Below are 24,688 nucleotides of genomic sequence, written 5' to 3' on the forward strand. Positions count from 1 at the left end.
ATCACAAATGGCTCTGATTCTGGCACTCTGCTTGTTGTGGTCTTAACCTAGTGATAGCAATGATAGCAAAACTAACATCAATATAACTTGGAAGTGAAATTAATCCTAGAATTATGAAACTAAATGGATCCCTGGAAACCACTTGGTCATGTTTCTTCATTTAATACGTTAGGAAAGAACTCAGGAAAGCAAGTGACCTTGTAACAGTGATGGTTATATATTCAACTTTTCAGTTATGGGCAGAATATATAGTAGAAGCCAGCTACATCACCATATTGCCTCTTATCTGCTGCATCATTTTACCATATTTTTATAGTACATTTTTTTTTGCAGATTTTATTTGTTCCATGAAGATCACTTGGTATGTTCTGGTTCTATTAGTTTTTATATTTTTGCTCATCTTCATTATCCACAAAATACTTGAAGCCCACAGGAGAGTGCAGAAGTGGCAGGGTAAGTATTGAAAAATAAATCCATCTTTTGGGAGAATTCATCTAGAATCAAGGTACTCCTAATCTTATCTGTAGGTTCAATTTCTTTTTCTAGTTCAATTTACCACTAACTGAGCACCTACTGTGTGTAAGTGGTGATTCTAGGTAACCCAAGGAACATAAGCATAAGTAAGACATAGTGCCAGCACTCAGGGATTTTCATGTATCTTTCTCCAGCCCAGACAAGTGAATAGAAGGGGAAGAAAGACTGCGTGAACTGGAAGGAGTTGGTGGACTGGAGGTTGAGCAGAGCTTGGTGGAAGTGAAGGCCGAAGAGGGGTAGAAGAATAGGGAGTGGTGATAAGGAATTTCGGAGTTGGAGTTCTTGAGCTCTAGGCTCTAGGTGATGAGCAGGAGTCAATCTTTAATAAGTGTGGGGGGACAGTAGATTTTTGACTGTGAAGCACTAAAATGTGTAGTTGGAAATCAGGAAGTAGGGATGATATTAAAAAAGAATTAACTAGCATAACACGGGCATCCACCTATCAGAATGGACATTGACTGTCAACTACTATCGTGGTCTTATGGTGTGTACCCATGTATATACTGGCCCTACTGGTGTGTGAGCATGTATACATGACCCTTCTGGTGTGCACCCATGCACATACTTGCTGAATATCAGACCTGATGGACAGTTTATAATATGAATAGTTGGTCTCTTAAAGACAGGATAAAATGTATCATTATAAGACTAGGCTTTGGGGCTTCCCTGGTGGCGCAGTGGTTGAGAGTCCGCCTGCCGAAGCAGGGGACACAGGTTCGTGCCCCGGTCCAGGAAGATCCCACATGCCGTGGAGCGGCTGGGCCTGTGAGCCATGGTCGCTGAGCCTGTGCGTCTGGAGCCTGTGCTCCACAACGGGAGAGGCCACAACAGTGAGAGGCCCGCATACCGCAAAAAAACAAACCAACGAAAAAAAAACAAAAAAACTAGGCTTTGGAGTCAGGTGGACTTAGGTTAGAATCCTAGTGCTACCACTTACTAGTTATGTGACTTTGTGCAAGTTACTTGCCATATTTGAGTGTCCCTTTCCTCCTCTGTAAAACAAGAATAATCACCATTCCCACAGGGCTGAGGTAAGGACTGAACTAAAGAGATTACAAAAGAAGTGTAACACAGTGCCCTGTGCCTAGTAGTTCTCAATAAAGGATAGTAGCATTGTGCTGGTGTAGTATTTCCCAAGGCTCTTGTGTTCTTTACCAGGCAAGGCTGTGTTAGTCCTTTCAGTAGGCAGAAAGAGTGGTTGCCTGTAGGGCTGAGTGAAAGTTTCATTAATTTTTTTGGCTAAGTGTTTGTTGGAGATATTTCTGAGAGCAGTTTCATATCAAGTCTTGTCATTGGTACCTTAGTATATACGGTCCTAAATGCATTGGTTAATAACATCATCAGTATTGTATATTTGTAGAATAAACATTTTCAGAACATTTTCATGAGATTTTTACTAGATTCTCAAAGTTTATAAACAGGGTTTATAAACAAAGTTTATTTATTTATAAACAAAGTTTATAAACAGTTTATAACCAGGGTATGTGCTATTCCTTTCATTTTTTATATATGAAAAAAACCCTGAGCCTCAGAGAGATTAAGTGTTTTGTCCAAAGTAATACAGCTAATAAAATGACAGAATTAAGACCCAGGGTCTTTCTAGTTTTGAAAATTATATTATTTTAAATAAATGTGTGTCATTTGCAATTAGTGCATAGTTTTGAGTTTCTTGATCTGTTTTTCTATAAATGATTACATATTAGGAAAGAGAGAATAGAAGCCAGATAGAAAAAAATGCCTAGAAAGAGACCAATAGTGGGGAGTGACATTAAGTTTTTATGAACATCTACCTAAATGACAGGCTTACTGGCTTTCAAAAGCTGCCTTGCAAATCGAAGCATATGAAGTAGTGAAAAATACCACGCCATTTATGACATTAAATATTATTAAATATTAAATACACATCAAATATTCTGTATATATCTATTGTATGTAATAATGTAAATAATATTCTGCATTTAAGAAGAGATGCATAGTGGCATTTATGGCAGTGGAGAAGCCACTGGTTTTAGAAAGTACCTATTTGTTAATGGAAAATAACTTAATAAGAAAAGGCTGTTAATGTCTTGTTACTCCAGCCTCTGCTGTGAATGGCCCATTTTCTTTGGTAATCCTTGGAACCAACATGGGGAATATATATTAAGAATGTGCTTGCTTATCATCTAAATATTTAATTTCTTTTCTTGGAATAGGTCATAAAGACAAACCTACATCTGTCCTCTTAAGAGGAAGTGATTCTGAGAAACTGCGAACATTGAACGTGCAGGTCATTTCAGGTGAGTTCTGCAGCATGCAGAGTACCACTTATGAAATTCCAACACTTCACCACTCACTATTGAGTAAACATAAGATCGAGTGATCTGAGCTCATTTAAATTAGTCTTGTGGCTGGAAGAAAGGAGCTGTGAGCAAATGAAATCTAGTTTAATATGTCTTATTATCAGGCGACAGTTATGTTCAAAACTACCTCCTTAAATAATGGAAAGTTGGTTTAATTGGCAAGAAGAAATTCATGTGAGTAGGCAGAGGAGAGAAAGCAATAAGGAATAAGCCTCAGGTTTATTTTTAAATGAGACAAGATACCATTATTCCTCGGAATTGCAAGAAGTAACTGCAGAGTGGGCGTGGCTTTTGCTGGAGCCTTCGCTTAGCAGAGGGTGTCATTGTACAAAGAGAACGTCTAATAGCCCCAATTAAAAAGTCCCCTGTCCTCTCCTGAGAACTAGAAATGGAATAAGGGAATCCTAATTAGAGCAGCTAAGGGGGCTGTGAGCACAGATGCTGTGGTTTGATCTCGTTCTTCTAATTGTGAAACCTTCTGAATTCAAGTTGTCAAACCACATTAAAAAGAAAGAGAGAGAATGCAATGTGGGCAAAGGCCTCTTTTTCATCAGGGAGAAATAATGTCCTTGACTCTTTGAAAACCACAGAATTATGACTAATGTTACCACAGCTCCTTGCACACAGCCAGGGAGTGGGCGCCTTCGTACTCTGTGACAAGTTAGATAAGGAGCTTCAAGTCTGGTATGTAAACGGTTTTCAAAAATGTAAGGAAACCGAACAAACCCTGAGCGCCCACCATAGCTGCATCTCTAACCACGTGGAGATTTGCACAGCATTTCACTGGGAACTGTGCTGAGACTTTCCTTAGTTATTTAAACTAGGAGGTACTCACACCCCTAGCGTGAGGAAAAATTGGGTTGGGTGCACCTAAAGAGCTCAAGTAAAAAATTAGACTTTCTAGTCTCATAATTAGCAGTAAAATTATTAACCTATGGCTAGTAATAAGCATTAGCTAAGTAGTCATTTGACACCAGCTAAATGTGAAGAAAGTTGACGAAAATTTTGTGGGGTCAGTGACAATCTTGTTTGATGAATGACATAAATACCATAGGGCGGTTTCAAATGGCAAAACTAACTTTTATGGGGAGAAAATTGCATTTACTCTGTTCTCCCCTCTTATCAGTACTCTGACATTCATGTACCAGGCGTGTTTTAACCTGGTGCTGCTGGGCTTTTGGTTGCCTTAGGAATTCTGGTACTTTCTCTTTTTAAGTCATAATTTTGAGCATCACAGCCTCGTCTGAGAAAAGGTCAGCAGTTCCCATCAACCAATATAATCGGGGGAATCGCAAATTTAAAGTACTAGCTAACCACAAGACTAACCTCACAGGTTCTATTTATGAGCCTGTGATTTTCATTCACCAGAGAAATCTGTCTCGGCCATCCTTTCCTTTTAATGGCTCTCACAAAAAAATCCTCTGGCTTTATTACCAGGCATATAATATTAATGTTTAGAGCAGGCCAAGGGGTGATGGCCTTTTTTAAAACCAAGAGGCCTTTTGAAGCTTAGCATCTTAAAGAGGGGTAGAAGCAGATGCTTTCTTGTTATATATATTCCTTTAACCTAAATGCAATTTTTCCCCTCCCATTATAAGTTGCTCTTTCTGAGAGCGAAATGGGAAGGAAACAATGTCTCCCCCGAGTGCTGTTCTTAAGGCCTCTCTTTGTAATGATGGATTATAGGCAGCAGTGAGAATCTAAGGGGAAAAAATGTGCCAGCGTGGTTCTCGGGAGAAGCAGTAACACGAGCAAAAAAAAAAATGTATTTCAAAGAGAGCAGTGAATATAGTCACATTCAGCCGAGCAGCTTGCTGTCAGCTCTGGCTGTACATTCCAGAATGTCTCTCTAGTTGTTCATGTATTGCAAAGTAAGTATTGTGACACACATACACACAGAGCTATAGATAACTCACACCCTCAAAAAGATAAGAGAGAAATAAGGAGAGATTACCAACACCCTGGCACTGCACAGGGCTTGGCATGTACTGGCGCAGGTTAAACACCGATAGAGTAAATGAGCCTCATCGCTGTAGAAAGAGATATCATACAGAATCGAATCCCAAGCTTTTATGTGTCTCTGATATTTTCTTCCTTGCTTGGGGAAGTGTGATACCTTCTGTTGATTGCCTTGGTGTTAATCTATTTTACATTTTATTCACTCAACTATTCTCTTCACACAGGTGATAACTCTGTCTTATTCATCTTTGGATCCCTGTCCCTAGCATAATATCTGGCATGTAGTTCATGCACAATAAAAGCTTAGTAAATCGCACAAACCTTAAGGGGAAATGAGTAAAAAGAGAAGATGAACGAGAAATGAATCTTGGGGGTTGGGAAATGTGAAAACAAATGGAGAAACAAAGAGTGTTCAGAGGGAACATAATTCCATTTCATTGAAGAACATAAAATTCACTTTGTAGAATTGCTAAGGATATCAAAGAATAATAAAAAAAGTCTTGAAGAAGAGATTTTGAGAACGATGCAAAAGTAACTTTGAAATGCATCCCTAGAAACAGTGCTTAATGAGTTGACCACATTGGGAGACCAAGGCCAGGGGCAGGAGCAGCGTACTAGGACTCGAATTATTGGATGCAGACAGTAGAAACCAACTTGGCTGACTTGGCAGAAAGGAAATTTATTGGAAAACCAGTAGGTAACCCATGCAAGCAACAGGAACATTAGGCAAGCTGAGCTTATGCAGGAGTCAAGAGAGGCCAAGCAGCCAAAAATACAGCCCCATAGGAATGGTCTGGGGAGAATGCCTCTGCTGGTGTCACCACCACTGGATGCTCCCTCTGGGCTGCTAGAGCTTCCCTCTGACCACCTTGCAACTTTGCAGCACTGTCCAGGATTGCAAGCCCTAAGGAGGGGTATCTGGTTGACTGAATGCAGGCCACAGATTGGTACTCTGGGTACCAGGAGGCAGGGAGAGGAGATATATGCCCCTCTGGCTTCCTGCATACTTGAGAGTACCCCTGAGATGTCCACATGCTGGTCAGCCAACAAATAAATATCTACAAGCACGACACTAGGTTCCTAGGATTCGAGCCTCCACTGCATGGGTCAGCCAAGGGAGTCCTGTCATCTCTCTACTTTGTCCATCAAAAATGGTGAGATCTTTAAAACTTGAAGTTCTTCACCTTCGAATATTCAACCAAAATCTGTTGAACACTGACTCTGGGCCAGAAATTGTGCTAAGCATTGCCGATGCAGTGGCTGTACCACAGCGCAGTCCCCGCCTCCATGGAGCTGACACCACCCTTCAGGAGATTCAATTCCTAGTTCCTTAGGAGAAGGGAAGCTAATTAAGCTATACAAACTCATTCAGCACCTTCCACATGCACAGTACTTCCACACACATCATTTGATTTCATTTCATAAGAGCCTCACTTTTTTTCCTGGTGAGAAAACTGAAGCTAAGGGAGTTTAAAGTAACTGACCCACTGCCAGATCCCAGCAGGGTTAGGGTTCAAACTCAGTTCTGTCCAATGGCTGCACTTTCCAGCGCATCACTTAATGGCAAGATGAACTGGGGAGTTTACTCCTGCTGGTTCAAGCCACAGATCAAAACTTTTCTCGCTACTTTACATTTAGTGCTGGGAACTGAGATGAGACATTTTCTCTGTAAGGTATCAGAAGCTTGTGTGAGACAATGTGAGTCATCCTCAAAGTAATATTTCAGAATTGGCACTTAATGTGGGTGGGCTCTTAGGGACCACAAAGCAAAGAAAACGGAAATTCATTGTGAAAGAGAATTGCTAAATGCCAAAGGGAAGTGGATGACCCAGTAATATATATTACCCCAAAATAAAACTAGTGGAAATGTAAAATTATAATTTGCAACATGTTTAAGACCAACATAATAAAGACTAAGCAGGTTTCAATTTTCTGCCAAAGAGAAGATAAATTACTGGTGCCAGATGTCTAGCAACCAAGCAAGATAACATGAAAATTTAATTTTTACTTGCTTAACTATAATATTTAAGACTCAAAATACAGATTGGGGTCCATAAAACAGTAAAGGTTATAGCCATCTGCTTGGTTACAGAATAGATCAAGATTCAGAGGGTGACTCTACCTGCAGGAGGAAATTCATAAAGTGTGAAGAATCTATAGGCAAAATACGATGATTTATTCTATTCATTCATTGAATGACTTTATGTGACAGCCATTTGTGCCAGGTCTGAAAAAACTGATGATAAAACATGCAGATAAACATCTTCTCCATCTTCGCACAGACTCCCCCTGCCTGAACCATCTGGCCTCACTCGCCACCTCCCTTGCAATCCTCCCCTTTTCCCACCCTGCCTTTATCTAGTTAAGTCCAACCCCGTCCTCTGATTTTGGCTTAACTAACACTTCCTCAGGGAAGTTGTCTCAGAGCTGGTGGACCAGGTAAATTACACCCTCATAACATCACACTTCTCTCTTTGTGGCAATTATCACTGTTGCTCTTTTACATTTCTGTTATTATTTGATTGATGTCTCTCCTATGAGCCAGTTAGCTCCTTGAGATCCGGGACACTACCTGATAATACTTATCACTGCATCCCCAGCTCATGGCACAGTGCATATGAGTTCATAATAGGTACCCAATAAATATTTGTTAAATAAATACAACTCTACACTGTCTATGTTGAAAGAATGACTGCTGCTGTCTTACAAAGACCTTTCAAATACTTTCCCCCACCCCCAGAGTATAACTTTTGATAATGCCTACCCAAAATAACAAAAGGAGAATGGTTAAACACTTCATCAGTTTTATTCCTTGGAGTATTTAGGATACCTGAAGTGTGAGTGAATTGGAAACTGAGTCAATGGCTCAGAATATTGGCAGCTGTCTGTTCAAGGAGGGTTTTTTTCCCTCTTTAATTGCTATTTCTAGATAATTCTGCAGTCATTTATTTTTCCATCCTCATTTGATTTTCACACTGGCCAGATTTGGAATAGCGGAGTAGTTTTAGGATCACTGTTAAAAATAACAGATGGATCTTTGAACATAGTAGGGAGTTGGCCTCTTGAATAATGGAAATCTATTTTAAGCCACCATAATTGGTTCTATTAACCCTAAAAGGCTACTAGCTATCTTGGACTTGCACACAAGTGCCTGTGTTTTTATGTGATGGAAAGGTCAGAATGATGCATAGCAATACTGAAATTCTGCATTCCTATGACAGTAAGAAGAAATAATTAAGACTGAAAAGTTTTTTTGAAGCCTGATTAGAGAACTGAATAAGAATCACCAAACCATCTGAAAATGTCCACATCTGTCTTGACCGAAGAAATCTGTGACGATTAACTTGAATTCCTTCCTTTTTGGAGAGGCTCTTATGAGGAAACCAAGTACTTTGTGGTAACAGTTTAGACATTTATTGCCATTGTCTCCACAAAGAGTCATGGTTGAATCTCCACAAAGAGTCATTGTCTCCACAAAGAGTCATGGCTCAAGTATGAAGGAGAGAAGGAAGCGCCCAAGGTCATCGCTTCCGAGTTTAGCTATCCATAGCCCTTCCCTGCTGAGTTCACACACAGGTCCTACTAAATTCTGAGCAGGGCCCTCCAGTGGGCTTAAAAAGATGCCAGTAAAAATACTCTGTTTTGCACTTGGTGGTGCTTTCTCACAGGGCACTCTTATTTTCCTTACCTCCAAATTCCTGGGTGGTACCCCAGAGTTGACTTTTTGTTCTGCTTGAACCCACACCATTTTATTAAGAAACATGAGGCACAAAGAAGTTAAATAACATTCTTTCAGTCATTCAACATGTATTTATTGAGTACCTATTATGTGTCATGCTCCAAGGTGGGTTCTGGGGAGTAAAACCATGCATAAAAATACAATCTCTGGGGCTTCCCTGGTGGCGCAGTGGTTGAGAGTCCGCCTGCCGATGCAGGGGACGCGGGCTCGTGCCCCGGTCCAGGAGGATCCCACATGCCGCGGAGCGGTGGGCCCGTGAGCCATGGCCGCTGAGCCTGCGCGTCCGGAGCCTGTGCTCCGCAACGTGAGAGGCCACAACAGTGAGAGGCCCGCGTACCGCAAAACAAAACAAAACAAAACAAAACAAAACAATCTCTGTACACAAGTGGGCAGACAAATAAGGATAAATTATGCAAATTTATGCAAAATTGGATAAATTCACTATTGGGAAAGTAGAGGTCGCAGAGGGTCATAGATAGTATGGATACATAAATCTGTTTTGTTCTTTTGTTTTTTGGCTTTCCAATTTAATAACAAAGTAAAATTTAGCTGAACAAGTATTTTTGGAGATAACGAATATCAAACATTGATGGGGCAAATTCCCTTAGCAGCCAAGACAGACTGACTAGGATGGGGAAGTTTTAGATGTGTCTTCAGTGTGGGAGATGTACCTTGTCTTTGACATGAAAATCATCAGGAACAAAGTGAAGAAAATACCTCGTAAGTTTCCACTACTAAGTGGGAATCAAGAATTACTTTGGAAAGATGAATTGAGGTTAGATACCAGATGACATAGATATAAAGCATTTTGAAAAGTGATAACCTTTTTTAAAAAGGAGAGAAAGAAATATCAGAGGTCAGCTTGGACACTGTCATGGATGGAATGATAGGGGCTTTATTCAAGAACCTAAGGCATGGAGTTTTATTTTTAATCAAAGTTTCTACTGTTGGAAATCCATTTTGTTCACTAGACTCAACCAGGTCAAAACTCAGACCGGGGTTCTTTTTAATTTTTTAGGCTCTGCTAAGGTTCTTGGAAAAAGTCAAAGAAATATTTGGTTTAGAGATTTGACAAATTCATGAAAAGACTTCTGTGAGGTTTTAAAATACTTCTGACTGCTTCTGCTGACTTAACTAGTGTTGCTGAATTAATATGATTTGAAAGAAACCCTATTTCTCAGTGTAAAACTAGAAAAAAATTCCACCTGTTTTAGCTATTCTAAAGAAGGTATAAAAATGACAGGATATCCTACCTTTTTGTCTTTTTATCAATTTTTCAGAAGTTTTCCTATTACCATGTAACTTACATGACTTTGGATACTAGGAGAAATAGAAGATAACGTACCACTAGAGAGTTACTTCGGACTAGCTGTCATTTTGACAGATAATGGCTTTCTGAATTATGGTTATACCATACTATAAAACGTCAGCAAACCTAATGAATAAGAAAATGATGAGCAGTTTGGCTTTCCAACCAAAAGAGCTCTGTTAATTTTCTTTGATAATTATTTGGTTTCATGAATAGGCTCTTTTGAGATTTTAACCTTTAAAAAGAATTATCTCCAAATCTCAAATTCTGGAAGGTTATAAGATGTTTTGTCAGGGAGGAGGGGTTGTGGGAAGGGATAGTTAGGGAGTTTGGGATTGACATGTACACACTGCTATATTTAAAATAGATAACCAACAAGGACCTACTGTATAGCACAGGGAACTCTGCTCAATATTTGGTAACAACCTAAATGGGAAAAGAATTTGAAAAAGAATAGATACATGTATATGTATAACTGAATCACTTTGCTGTACACCCAAAACTAACACAACATTGTTAATCAACTATACTCCAATATAAGATAAAAAGTTAAAAAAAAGATGCTTTGTCAAGGATGTCTAAACAATTATTCGCAATGGTAAATTCATTCTGAAGCTTTAATGTGCATCAGAATTAACCATCAAAGGCTCCTGGGCCTTTATGAAAGGAGATTGTAATTCAGTAGATCTGGGGCAGGGTCCTAGAACCTGCATTTTAAATTACTACCTCTGGGGATTTTCAAGCCAAGGCTCTGTTGATCACTTTATTCATTTTCTATTGTTGTGTAACAAATTACCACAACCTTAGGGGCTTAAAACAACACATGTTCATTATCTCACAGTTTCTTTGGGTGAGAAATTTGGGAACAACTTTGCTGGATCTCAGGGACTCACAAGCTTGAAGTCAAGATGTGAGCTGGCCTGTGTTCTCATCTGGAGGCTCTCCTTCCAAGCTGGTTCAGGTTGTTGGCAGAATTCCTTCCTTTGAGGCTGTAGACTGAAGGTCCTGGTTTCTTAACTGGCTCTCAGTCAGAGGCCACTCTCAGGTCCTAGAGGCCAGCTGCAGACCCCTGCTACATGACCCTTTCCATAGACGGTGCAGACATGGCGGCATGCTTCCTGAGCCCAGGGAGGGATGCTCTCTGACCCCAGGGAGGGCCCAGTCTCTCTATTAAAAGCTTTCACCTCTTTAAGTCAGACCCACCCAGGACAGTCTCTCTCAAAACCAACTGATTTGGGATGTTAATTACGCCTGCAACAGCTCTTCATCTTAGTGTAACCTAGTCACCGGAATGAGATGCTATTTACCGCCCTGCCCATGCTCAAGGGAAGAGAGTCATGAGGGTGGCCATGTACACCAGGGGTGGGAATCTGGGGGCTGTTTGAGATCCTGCTTGCTACAGCCACCCTTGAGAAGCACAGATTTCAGAGGAAAAAAATCACAGACGCCTGGGAACTTTCAGTGTGACACAGATAAGGCTGATAGATCTAGTCTCATAGGTGCGGTTGGTCCTTACTGACAATAAAATAAAAATGGAAAGACTGGTCTTGCTTTCCCACCTTTGCTCTAATCAGTCAGAAAAGCTTTGTCATTTACTCTTTACAGCTAAAGGCTCCATAGGAAAAAATGTGGACTTCGGTGGTGATTTTAGCATTTCTATAGGAATGAAAGGGCCCTCTGTGTCTGCTGGACATGGCCTCAAAAAGGCATCTAATTCCCTTAAAGAGTAGTTGCTACCTTAATTTTTAAAATGTCTAGTTAAGACGGATACTCTTCTGAGAAAACTTACAAAACCTCACATCAGAAGAACAGAAAATCTAAACAAAACCATTGTCATAGAAGAAACAGAAAATTTGTCAGTTATCTCTCAAAAAATAACAGGAAGAGCAGTACACAGCGGAATTTTAACAATTTCTAAACAACAGATATTTCCAGTGGTATTTTAACTGTTATAGACCATAGAAAAAAAGGATGTTTCCTACGTCTATTTATGAAATAAACATTTATATTCAAGCCCAAGAAAGATTGTCTAAAATGAAAGTATCAATCTTACTTATGTCTATCTATGCAAAAATCCTCAACAAATATTAGCAAAAGAATCCAGTAGCACAGTTTAAAAAAATATGTATACATACATACACACACTCCTATGATCAAGCGGGGCTTATTCCACGAATACAAGAACAGTTCAGCATTAGGAGATCTATTAATATCACTCATCATATTAACAGATCTAAGAGAACGATTGTTGGATCATTTCTATAGATGATAAAAATGTATTTGATTATATGCACAAAAGAAGAAGGCTTAGAAGACCTACTTTTCTCATTATTTATTCTACAAATTTACTTCTAATTTTTAAAAGACAAATATAGCTGTTATGCTATATTCAATTGATTTAAAACATTTCAGCATAGATAATATGATGTTACAGTTAAATATTAAGCACACCACAAGGGTCTGAGCTATCAACCAGAGACTTTGCTAAGTAGAATGATGAATATTAGAAATGAGTTTTCATTAGTAAAATTAGTGGTAATCAAAGTCTGAATTGTATGTTCATTGTTGAAATTAGAGGCATTCAAGATTTGTTAGCTGGATAAAATACTGTAGAAAAATGCTCCATGGCTGCACTAATGGGGTATGAGAACCCAGCCAACACTGTAACCTCTACTTTAGGAATCGTCCAACTCCTTGCACAGGTCCCTGGCTGCATGATGCCAACTGCAAGCCTAACCAAGTCCTCCCTCTGGAGCATGTCCTGTCCTCCCCAAGTGAGCTGTGAAGCCCAAGTGACAGGGAGCATGGACTCACATCAAGCCTATACAGCAGGTTTTCCAAGCTGTGTCCTTGCCCTCTCTCTACTGGCTAACAAATACCTAATAAATGCCTGTATGTGAGGAAAAATTTCTCCTGGTGAGACTACCCATGCTCAAACTTTTTGGTGGTTGATTTTATCTACTGATAAGAACCTAAGGGTTGTGCATGGTTAGATTGGCTTAGGTCATTTCACAGCAATAGCTATAGGGATTTTGTAAACCTTTAGTAAAACTAGTAAAATTAAAAACAATTTACCTAATGATCAAAACACCTAAGACTAAATTACAGAAAGCATAATTCATATAGTAAAATCTAAATTAAAAATCCAGAAACCACACACAAAAAGCGAAATGTATAAAATTTAGACAAAGTAAGGAAGATATAATGCTAAGTATAAACAATTGGGTATTTTGTATAAGTGTTATTTAATCTGTATTGTATACTTGAAATCTGCTAAAAGGATAGATTTTAAATTAAATTTTCTCAACACACACACACACAATGGTAACTATGTGGAGGTGACGGATAAGTTATTTAGCTTTATCGTGGTGATCTTTTCACAATGTATGCATATATCAAAATATCAAGTTGTATGTATACCTTATATAACTACTATTTTTATATGTCAAAGATATCAATAAAGTTGTTAAAAATGAAAAAAAATGTATTTGACAAAATACAATACCCATTCTTCATAAAAATACCTAATAAAAATAAGATAAATAGGTACTTCCATAATATCATAAAATATATCTGTCTCAAACAAAAACTCAGAATCATGCTTAGTAGGGAAATACTGAAAGCATGCTTAGCTAAAGCCAGAAATGTTCAAGAATGTTCACTATTGCCACTTTATCTACAGTTATCCTAGAAGTACTAGTCAACACAATTAGATAAGAGGCAGAACCACAAGGTTCACAAGTTGGAAAGGATAAGTAAAATGATCACTTATTTTGCAGATGACATGTACCCAAAAAATATAATTCCCTAAAAACATCTTTGAAAAGTTCAGTAAGGGGCAGGGTACAAAATTAACATAAAAAGTCAAACAACATTTATATATTTAAACAACAACCAGTTAGAAGATATACTGCATTTAAAACAGCTGCAGAAAATAAAGTAATTAAGAATAAACTTCATAAGAAATGTGCATGATCTTTCTGAAGAAAACTTCAGAAAAATGCTCCTGAGAGACATAAAAATGACTTGAAGAAAAGGAATAGTATATAATGTTCTTGAAAGTAAGATGAATATAAAAAGATGCCAATTTTCCCTAAGTCAATAAATAAACAAGTTCATTTCCATATCCCAGTGAAAAATAAACTGTCAATAGTAGACAGGAAAAAAATGGACATAGAAGAATAAACAGAAGTATCCATTCCATTATGGTACTGGTACAGACTAGATAAAAATATCCAATGAAACATTAGAAAGTTCAGGACTTTAGTAAATGATGAAAATGGCATATCAAATCAGTAGGAAACCAAAGAAATACTGAATGAATGATGTTGGAACAACTGAATAATCATCTGGGAAAAAAAATTTACTTAATCCAGAGCCCACACTAATACTGGAGTAAATTCCATTCAGATCAGTGATTTTAATGAAAACATGAAACCACAAAAGTAATAGAGGAAACAATGGTAGAATTCATTTACAATTAACGCAGAACTAATCATGACACAAAACTCAGCTAAAACACTAATAAATTTGACCCTATGAAAAAGAATGTACACAGCAAAAGCAATTGGGGGAAAGTTATTTGTAGTTCATCACAGATAAGCAACCTTTCCTAGTATATAAGGAGCTTCTAATAATTGATGAAGAAAAGACCATAACCTAGTAGGCAAATGGGTAAAGGACAAGAATGGACTGTTTACAGAAAAAGGAAATACAAATAGTTCTTAAACATATGAAAGGTTGTTTGGTCTCACTCAGACCAAATTCTTAAAAAAAAATTTTTTTATTGTTGTTTACTATGTGCCAATAATATTGGTCACTTGGGTATAGGAGACACAGCAGTGAACCAAACAAAATAAAGATTTCTGCTCTCATGGAGCTTCATTCAGGTGGGAAAGCAAGTTGAAGCTACACTGAGATGCCACTTTCATCTATCAGATTGGCAAAAATCCAGAAGTTTGACGTTACACTCTATGGCAAGGGGCAAGAGGTACTCTCATACTTTACTAAGGTAAACTGAGAGGCAAAATTGGTGCAACTTCCATGATAGGTAATTTGGCAATAACTATCAAAGTTACAAATGTATAAGCCCTTTGAGCCAGCAATTCTATTTCTAGGAATTTATCCTATAGATTTACTCACATAGGAGAGAAATGGCATCTATACAATGTTTATTGCTTGTGTATTTATAAGATCAAAAATGATTAGACACCATCTAAGCAGACACCATCTAGGCTGTTCAAAGACATGGTGTTACATCCATACTGTGGAATACCAGGAAGTTGTAAAAAGGAAAGAGGAAGCACTTATGTGGAAAGATCCCTAAGATATATCATTCATGATATATATGTATGGTATTCTACCAATTGTGTAAAGAAGAACAAAAACAAAATTTTAATAACACATATATTAAAGTATAAATTTATCATCTATCTATCTATCTAACTATCTAGAAGGGAAAGAACTATGTGATATGGTGGGAAGTGATTGCCTGGGAGATGGGGTAAAAAGGAATATTCACTGAATATCCCTTCATAGTTTAAAAATTTTTAATCAGGTGAATGTATTCCTTATACAGAAAATTAAGTCCAGAAAATAAGTTTTTCTTATCAAAAATTTTTTTTCTAATTAAAGGAATAACATTCTGACAGAAGCTTTGACAGGATTTCCCTTTTGGTAAACTACACCAGTGTTTAATAATCTTCTAGGAAAAAAAGCATCATATTCTTGATTATACTTAAATCTTCCTTTCTGATATCTATTCTTAAGAAGCAACTACACAAATTTCTCTTTAAATTAGAGGTCACCTCATTTCCATCCATGTTCAGGGCTTTGTATAAAAAGTAGAGACATCTGTGAAGCAAAAAACCATGTGTATTATGTAGAACTCAAGTTTCAATATAAAGACTAGAAAAGCAAGACCCAGGACCCCAGTGGAATAAAAGAGATACCATTGAGCCACAGACATCAAGTTTTACCTTCTATTTGAAGTCAGTTGAAGATAATATTAGAAGAGTTTTATAAAGTCACAGAGTCATAGAAAAGGAAGACAGGTTAGAGTTCATCTAATTTGTAACCTTGCTTTTTGGTAAAATTGTCCCTGAAATCAAAGATGTTATTTATTAATATTATTCTTAGGGACATATTTCAACAATATGCAAAGAAGGAAATGTTTGTACTTTCCAAACTAAAATTCTTTTCTTGCTACTTGACATTGTACCTTAAATTTTTTCTTGACTTTGCTCCACCTTAACTATACTGCAGGTCTTGTGCTCAGAAGGAGATGGGAGAGGAGGAATTGAAAGGATAGATACAGAGTTGAGAGAAATGGGTCAAAAGTTTCAGAGTTGAGAGGGCAGACAGCAGAAGCAAGAAGAACTACAATCCTGCAGCCTGTGAAACAAAAACCACATTCACAGAAAGATAGACAAGATGAAAAGGCAGAGGGCTATGTACCAGATGAAGGAACTAGATAAAACTCTAGAAAAACAACTAAATGACGTGGAGATAGGCAACCTTCCAGAAAAAGAATTCAGAATAATGATAGTGAAGATGATACAGGACCTCATAAAGAATGGAGGCAAAGATTGAGAAGATGCAAGAAATGTTTAACAAAGACCTAGAAGAATTAAAGAACAAACAAACAGATGAACAATACAGTAACTGAAATGAAAACTACACTAGAAGGAATCAATAGCAGAATAACTGAGGCAGAAGAATGGATAAGTGACCTGGAAGACAGAATAGTGGAATTCACAGCTGCGGAACAGAATAAAGACAAAAGAATGAAAAGAAATGAAGACAGCTTAAGAGACCTCTGGGAAAACATTAAACATAACAACATTCATATTATAGGGGTCCCAGAAGGAGAAGAGAGAGAGAAAGGACCAGAGAAAATATTTGAAGTGATTATAGTTGAACTTCCCTAACATGGAAAAGGAAATAGCCACCCAAGTCCAGGAAGCAGAGCGAGTCCCATACAGGATAAACCCAAGGAGAAACACGCCGAGACACATAGTAATCAAACTGGCAAAAATTAAAGACAAAGAAAAATTATTGAAAGCAGCAAGGGAAAAATGACAAATAACATACAAGGGAAGTCCCATAAGGTTAACAGCTGATTTCTCAGCAGAAACTCTACAAGCCAGAAGGGAGTGGCATGATATACTTAAGGTGATGGAAGGGAAGAACCTACAACCTAGATTACTCTACCTAGCAAGGATCTCATTCAGATTCGATGGAGAAATCAAAAGCTTTACAGATAAGCAAAAGCTAGGAGAATTCAGCACCACCAAACCAGCTCTACAACAAATGCTAAAGGAACTTCTCTAAGTGGGAAACACAAGAGAAGAAAAGGACTTACAAAAACAAACCCAAAACAATTAAGAATATGGTCATAGGCACATACATATCGATAATTACCTTAAAAGTGAATGGATTAAATGCTCCAACCAAAAGACACAGGCTTGCTGAATGGATACAAAAACAAGACCCATATATATGCTGTCTACAAGAGACCCACTCCAGACCTAGGGACACATACAGACTGAAAATGAGCTGATGGAAAAAGATATTCCATGCCAATGGAAATCAAAAGAAAGCTGGAGTAGCAATACTTATATCAGATCAAATAGTCTTTAAAATAAAGAATGTTACAAGAGACAAGGAAGGACACTACATAATGATCACGGGATCAATCCAAGAAGATACAACAATTATAAATATATATGCACCCAACATAGGAGCACCTCAATACATAATGCAACTGCTAACAGCTATAAAAGAGGAAATCAACAGTAACATAATAATACTGGGGGACTTTAACACCTCACTTACACCAATGGACAGATCATCCAAAATGAAAATAAATAAGGAAAAAGAAGCTGTAAATGACACAATAGACCAGATAGGTTTAATTGATATTTATAGGACATTCCATCCAAACACAGCAGATTACACTTTCTTCTCAAGTGTGCACAGAACACTTTACAGGATAGATCACATCTTGGGTCACAAATCAAGCCTCAGCAAATCTAAGAAAACTGAAATCATATCAAGCATCTTTTCTGATCACAACACTATGAGATTAGAAATGAATTACAGGGAAAAAAATGTAAAAAACACAAACACATGGAGGCTAAACAATACGTTACTAAACAACCAAGAGATCACTGAAGAAATCAAAGAGGAAATCAAAAAATACCTAGAGACAAATGACAATGAAAACACGACGATCCAAAACCTATGGGATGCAGCAAAAGCAGTTCTAAGAGGGAAGTTTATAGCTATACAAGCCTACCTCAAGAAACAAGAAAAATCTCAAGTAAACAATTTAACTTTAAACCTAAAGGAACTAGAGAAAGAAGAACAAACAAAACCCAAAGTTAGTAGAAGTAAAGAAATCATAAAGATCAGAGCAGAAATAAATGAAATAGAAACAAAGAAAACAATAGCAAAGTTGGTTCTTTGAGAAGATAGACAACATTGATAAACCATTAGCCAGACTCATCCAGAAAAGGAGGGAGAGGACTCAATCAATAAAATTAGAAATGAAAAAGGAGAAGTTACAACAGACACCACAGAAATACAAAGCATCCTAAGAGACTACTACAAGCAACTCTATGCCAATAAAATGGACAACCTGGCAGAAATGGACAAATTGTTAGAAAGGTATAACCTTCCAAGACTGAAACAGGAAGAAATAGAAAATATGAACAGAGCAATCACAAGTAATGAAATTGAAACTGTGATTAAAAAATCTTCCAACAAACAAAAGTCCAGGACCAGATGGCTTCAGAGGTGAATTCTATCAAACATTTAGAGAACAGCTAACACCCATCCTTCTCAATTTCTTCCAAAAACTGCAGAGGAAGGAACACTCCCAAACTCATTCTACAAGGCCACCATCACCCTGATACCAAAACCAGACAAAGATACTACAAAAAAACAAAATTACAGACCAATATCACTGATGAATATAGATGCAAAAATCCTCAACAAAATACTAGCAAACAGAATCCAACAACACATTAAAAGGATCATACACCATGATCAAGTGGAATTTATCCCAGGGATGCAAGGATTCTTCAATATACGCAAATCAATCAATGTGATATACCATAATAACAAATTGAAGAATAAAAACCATATGATCATCTCAATAGATGCAGAAAAAGCTTTTGACAAAATTCAACACCCATTTATGATAAAAAACTCTCCAGAAAGTGGCACAGAGGGAACCTACCTCAACATAATAAAAACCATAAATGACAAACCCACAGCAAACGTCATTCTCAACGGTGAAAAACTGAAAGCATTTCCTCTAAGATCAGGAACAAACAAGGATGTCCACTCTCACTGCTATTATTCAACAGAGTTTTGGAAGTCCTAGCCACGGCAGTCAGAGAAGAAAAAGAAATAAAAGGAATACAAATTGGAAAAGAAGAAGTAAAACTGTCACTGTTTGCAGATGACATAATACTATACATGGAGAATCCTAAAAATGCCACCAGAAAACTACTAGAGCTAATCAATGAATTTGGTAAATTTGTAGGATACAAAATTAATGCACAGAAATCTCTTACATTCCTATACACTAATGATGAAAAATATGAAAGAGAAATTATGGAAACACTCCCATTTACCATTGCAACAAAAAGAATAAAATACCTGGGAATAAATCTACCTAGGGAGACAAAAGACCTCTATGCAGAAAACTATAAGACACTGATAAAAGAAATTAAAGGTCATACCAACAGATGGAGAGATATACCATGTTTTTGGATTGGAAGAATCAATATTGTGAAAATAACTATACTACCCAAAGCAATCTACAGATTCAATCCAATCCCTATCAAATTACGAATGGCATTTTTCACAGAACTAGAACAAAAAATCTTAAAATTTGTATGGAGACACAAACAACCCCGAATAGCAAAGCAGTCTTGAGGGAAAAAAATGGAGCTGGAGGAATCAGACTCCTTGACTTCAGACTATACTATAAAGCTACAGTAATCAAGAAAGTATGGTACTGGCACAAAAACAGAAACATAGACCAATGGAACAAGATAGAAAGCCCAGAGATAAACCCACGCACCTATGGTCAACTAATCTATGACAAAGGAGGCAAGGATATACAATGGAGAAAAGACAGTCTCTTCAATAAGTGGTGCTGGGAAAACTGGACGGCTACATGTAAAAAAATGAAATTAGAACACTCCCTAACATCATACACAAAAATGAACTGAAAATGGATTTGAGACCTAAATGTAAGACCAGACACTATAAAACTCTTAGAGGAAAACATAGGAAGAACACTCTTTGACATAAATCACAGCAAGATCTTTTTTGATCCACCTCCTAGAGTAATGGAAATAAGAACAAAAATAAACAAATGGGACCTCATCAAACTTAAAAGCTTTTGCACAGCAAAGGAAACTGTAAACAAGATGAAAAGACAACCCTCAGAATGGGAGAAAATATTTGCAAACGAATGAACAGACAAAGGATTAATCTCCAAAATATATAAATAGCTCATGCAGCTCAATATTAAAGAAACAAACAACCCAATCCAAAAATGGGCAGAAGACCTAAATAGACATTTCTCCAAAGAAGACATACAGATGGCCAAGAAGCACATGAAAAGCTGCTCAACATTACTAATTATTAGAGAAATGCAAATCAAAACTACAATGAGGGAGCTTCCCTGGTGGCTCAGTGGTTGAGAGTCCGCCTGCCAATGCAGGGGACACGGGTTCATGTCCCGGTCCAGGAAGATCCCACATGTTGCGGAGTGTCTGGGCCCGTGAGCCATGGCCGCTGAGCCTGCGTGTCTGGAGCCTATGTTCCACAACGGGAGAGGCCACAACAGTGAGAGGCCTGCGTACAGCAAAAAAACCAAAAAAACAAAAAACAACAACAACAATAAAAACTACAATGAGGTATCACCTCACACCAGTTAGAATGGGCATCATCAGAAAATCTACAAACAACAAATCCTGGAGAGAGTGTGGAGAAAAGGGAACCCTCTTGCACTGTTGGTGGGAATGTAAATTGATACAGCCACTATGGAGAACAGTATGGAGGTTCCTTAAAAAACTAAAAATAGAATTACCATATGATCCAGCAATCCCACTACTGGGCATATACTCAGAGAAAAACATAATTCAAAAAGACACATGCACCCCAATGTTCATTGCAGCACTATTTACAATAGCCAGGTCATGGAGGCAACCTAAATGTCCATCGACAGATGAATCGATAAAGAAGATGTGGTACATATATACAATGGAATATTACTCAGCCATAAAAAGGAACGAAATTGGGTCATTTGTTGAGACGTGGATGGATCTAGAGACTGTCATACAGAGTGAAGTAAGTCAGAAAGAGAAAAACAAATATCGTATATTAATGCATGTATGTGGAACCTAGAAAAATGGTACAGATGAACCGGTTTGCTGGGCAGAAATGAGACACAGATGTTGAGAACAAATGTATGGACACCAAGGGTGAAAGCCGCTGGGGGGTGGTGGTGGTGGTGTGATGAATTGGGCGATTGGGATTGACATGTATACACTGATGTGTATAAAACTGATGACTAATGAAAAAAAAAAAAAGAGTGTCAGAGTTGCAGGCAGGAAATTTAGTAAGTTGTGGAAACTGCCAAAGTCCTGTCTAGGTGGAAGGCATGGTTCTCTTACTACATTGGAATATACTGTGTCTACTTTCGCATTGCTCTTGACTAAATACAGACTAGAACAGCTCTCCTTCTTAAACAGCAGAGACCATGCAGAGGCTGCCTATGGCTCATGTCAAGGACGTGCTTCCTCCAATACCAGAACTAGAAGTTACTTCCACGGCGCATCAGCGAGATCAATATACACGGTGAGTGATGCTTCAGCTTTATTGACGATTTGACTATTCATTATAAACGTGAATAGATCCAAGGAGGTATAGTTTTCCCCAAACTGCATTTCTATCCAGGTGTAGGAGATAGAAAGTGATGAACTTGCAAAATCAGTTCATATGAATTAGATGGCATGAAATAAAATCACTGTTTCCTCCAAGGTCTAGGAAGGACCAGTGACCAGTAAACTAATCTCTTAGTTTGTTGAACAACATGTGCCTTGAGATGTCTGCTCATCTCTTGGTACTGTTTCCTGGGGTTGAGTCATAAGTCCAGTAGGCTAATCATTATTTCACTTGGAACATGAGAAAAGAGAGAATGTAAATTTGTAAAGCAGAACTACTCACTGACTTTCAACTACTGAAATAAAAACTTCTCTAAATTTAATACTTGATAACCTAGATTAATGCACATTGATTTCCATGTATTTGAATACAAAACTGTGATCAGAAGTGTCTTAGAAATCTTTTTCTTTCATTCAACAAATATTTATTAAATAGCTATTTTGTTAAAGGCACTACTGATAACCACTGCAGGGGGTATAAAAATTATAACAGGGACTAGAAGGGAAACTAGCATTTCTTAGTATTCTTTTATTGTGCTTGGTGGTAATAGACTAGATCATTTACTGTTTATAATATTTGGGTCCTGGCAGGAAACTGATGGCATACTCATATTGAATAATTTGGGGAGAGTTTCATAAAGGACCTATTAAGCCAGGATGTGGGAAAACCAAAAAAGGACAGTGTAGCATCCTAGGACTAGTAACTGGGGGCACTGCTACTGTCCCTAAGACTAAAGGGACAAGGAACTCAGAGAGACAAAGACAGAAGCACACACATACACACACAGAAGGAATATGTGGGGAGGGCTGCCTGATAGAAGCTGTGGCTTTTGGTCATGGACACAACAGCCTGTGGTTGCCCTGAGGAGAGAGAATGAATATCCTAACTTGGCTGTTCTCCTTTTTTCCCAATGTCTAGTACTCCCCATTGGCCAAACCCAACCAGAGCCAGAGGACACTGGCGCTGATTGAGACAGTTCATATAGATTGGCCTCCCAGAGCACCAAGCAAAGTGGACAAAAGGCGAGGGCAGATCTGGAGAGACAACCAAAGGGATCCAGCATAGGTGGCCCAATACATCAAACTGGAAACTAAGTGCCAAGGAACACTTTGCTTCAGGACTAGAGAGAGGCAGGTCTTCGTGCTTGGGTCTTTAGTGCAATCAGGGTCTGCTGTTGGCTCAGAAATTCCTAGGGAGAATATAATGTCATCATATAATTGTTTTAATGAAATGTTACTGGCTATTATGCTTGATATTTCTCATTCTGGTCCTCATTCTCGGATGCTCAAGCTTGCAGTGAAGAGCTCTCCTCTGTCCTTTTACCAAATGCTTTTGGAGCACCTACTGTGTGCCAAGAATTCTGCTACTCATTGGCAAAATAACATGCAGTCCATCAGTGGAGGAATCAGATTAGGGAATCCCTAATTCCAACTGAGTGTCAAGTACCATGATGGAGGTACCCACAAGGGACTTGGGGAGCATTATGGGGAGACCCCTCATTCAGAGGACATGTTGCCTAGCATGTAATAGATGTCCAATAAATATTTAGTGGACATAAGTATTGAGTGAATGGATAAATCTCAACTTCTGTGTCTCTCTACTAGAATCATGGACTCCTGTAACCAAAAGAAACTTGCGTGAACACTTTCACTTTTATTTTATATAAGTGGAAAATAAGCCAAAAAAATATAGTGGCAGAGGTTGGAGGAGACCCCAGGTTTCCCGGGACCTAGGCTGAGAAGTTTATTACCACTAACCACACTGTCTACTTGGGGATATAAAGGAGGCTCCATGGCATAACAAAGGATTGGAAAGAGCCTTTAATCAGTGACTTTAGGAAGTTTTTCGTGTTCTTATAAGACATAGTTTTAATAAACGGTTTTAAATTTTTTTCCACTAATTATTTTCAGGTCAACAACATTTTTGTGTGAATAATATTTGCCTTTTTTTAAATCTTCAGACTATCCGTATGAATTCCTCTGGGCGATTTGGACTGAACCCTTCTGAAGAGTATTCATAATTCTATTCTGGGAATGAGTTAACTGGTAATAGTTGGTCTGGCTGAGGATGCACAATAGGAACCAGTAGGAGTGCTGACTGGTTGATGGAAACTAACTCAACAGCACTCATTTGACCCAGGAGATCAAAGGCACAAGAGTTTTTTTCAGGAAGGCATTATGAGTCATGGAAAACAAGCTAATGAAACCCATGGAAAAAGCAAGAGAACACTTACTCTCTTTGTTTATCCATCATTATACAGCTTACACTAGTCCCAAGATTTTGATTTTGAGGAACCAAAAACAGGGTTGAGGATGCAAATCCTTTCTCTCACTGGTCCACATTGCAGATCCTGATTTGATGTGTTTTCTTATATAGATGGATTGTTTCTATTTGGCAAATTGCTTAAGAGGACCTGGGTTGTTTGTTTATACATTTGTTTGCATGTGTAAAGCTTTCCTCCTTTTGGCACTGGGATGTTTAAAAAAAATTCAAAACACCAAAATAAAATGAATTTAAGTGAAATACTTGAATGTTTAAATCTAATAACAACATGTTTCCTCTGTTTCCTTTGGCTTTCATCTTTTCATAGCTATCATTGATGTCAAGAATAATTATAGTTATTAATTACAGTAAAATCATATATAAAAAAGAGGATAGTTCTTAACATTGAAAAATACTTTCCGAAGAATTAATATTGTTAAAATGGCCTTACTACCCAAAGCAATCTACAGATTTAATGTGATCCCTATCAAATACCCATGACAGTCTTCACAGAACTAGAACAAATAATCCTAAAATTTATATGGAAAAATAAAAGACCCCAAATTGCCAAAGCAA

The 24,688-nt window shown here is 37.8% G+C and overlaps 1 protein-coding gene across 2 annotated transcripts in view; it reads left to right on the plus strand.

Moving 5' to 3' along the window:
• TMEM156 (transmembrane protein 156) overlaps positions 1–24,373 on the plus strand; it is a 51,824-nt gene extending 27,451 nt beyond the window's left edge. The window contains exons 4-7 of one of the 2 annotated variants that reach the window (XM_012531755.3): positions 334–453; positions 2,727–2,810; positions 21,658–21,763; positions 23,811–24,373. In XM_012531755.3, the coding sequence (XP_012387209.1) occupies positions 334–453; positions 2,727–2,810; positions 21,658–21,763; positions 23,811–23,823 (323 nt within the window). In that variant the 3' untranslated portion in view covers positions 23,824–24,373. The remainder of the gene's footprint in view (positions 1–333; positions 454–2,726; positions 2,811–21,657; positions 21,764–23,810) is intronic. The other variant, XM_033421658.2, reaches the window with a different exon arrangement.
• Positions 24,374–24,688: the final 315 nt, after the last annotated feature.

Source organism: Orcinus orca, chromosome 4, assembly GCF_937001465.1.
Source record: "Orcinus orca chromosome 4, mOrcOrc1.1, whole genome shotgun sequence".
Taxonomy (NCBI): domain Eukaryota; kingdom Metazoa; phylum Chordata; class Mammalia; order Artiodactyla; family Delphinidae; genus Orcinus; species Orcinus orca.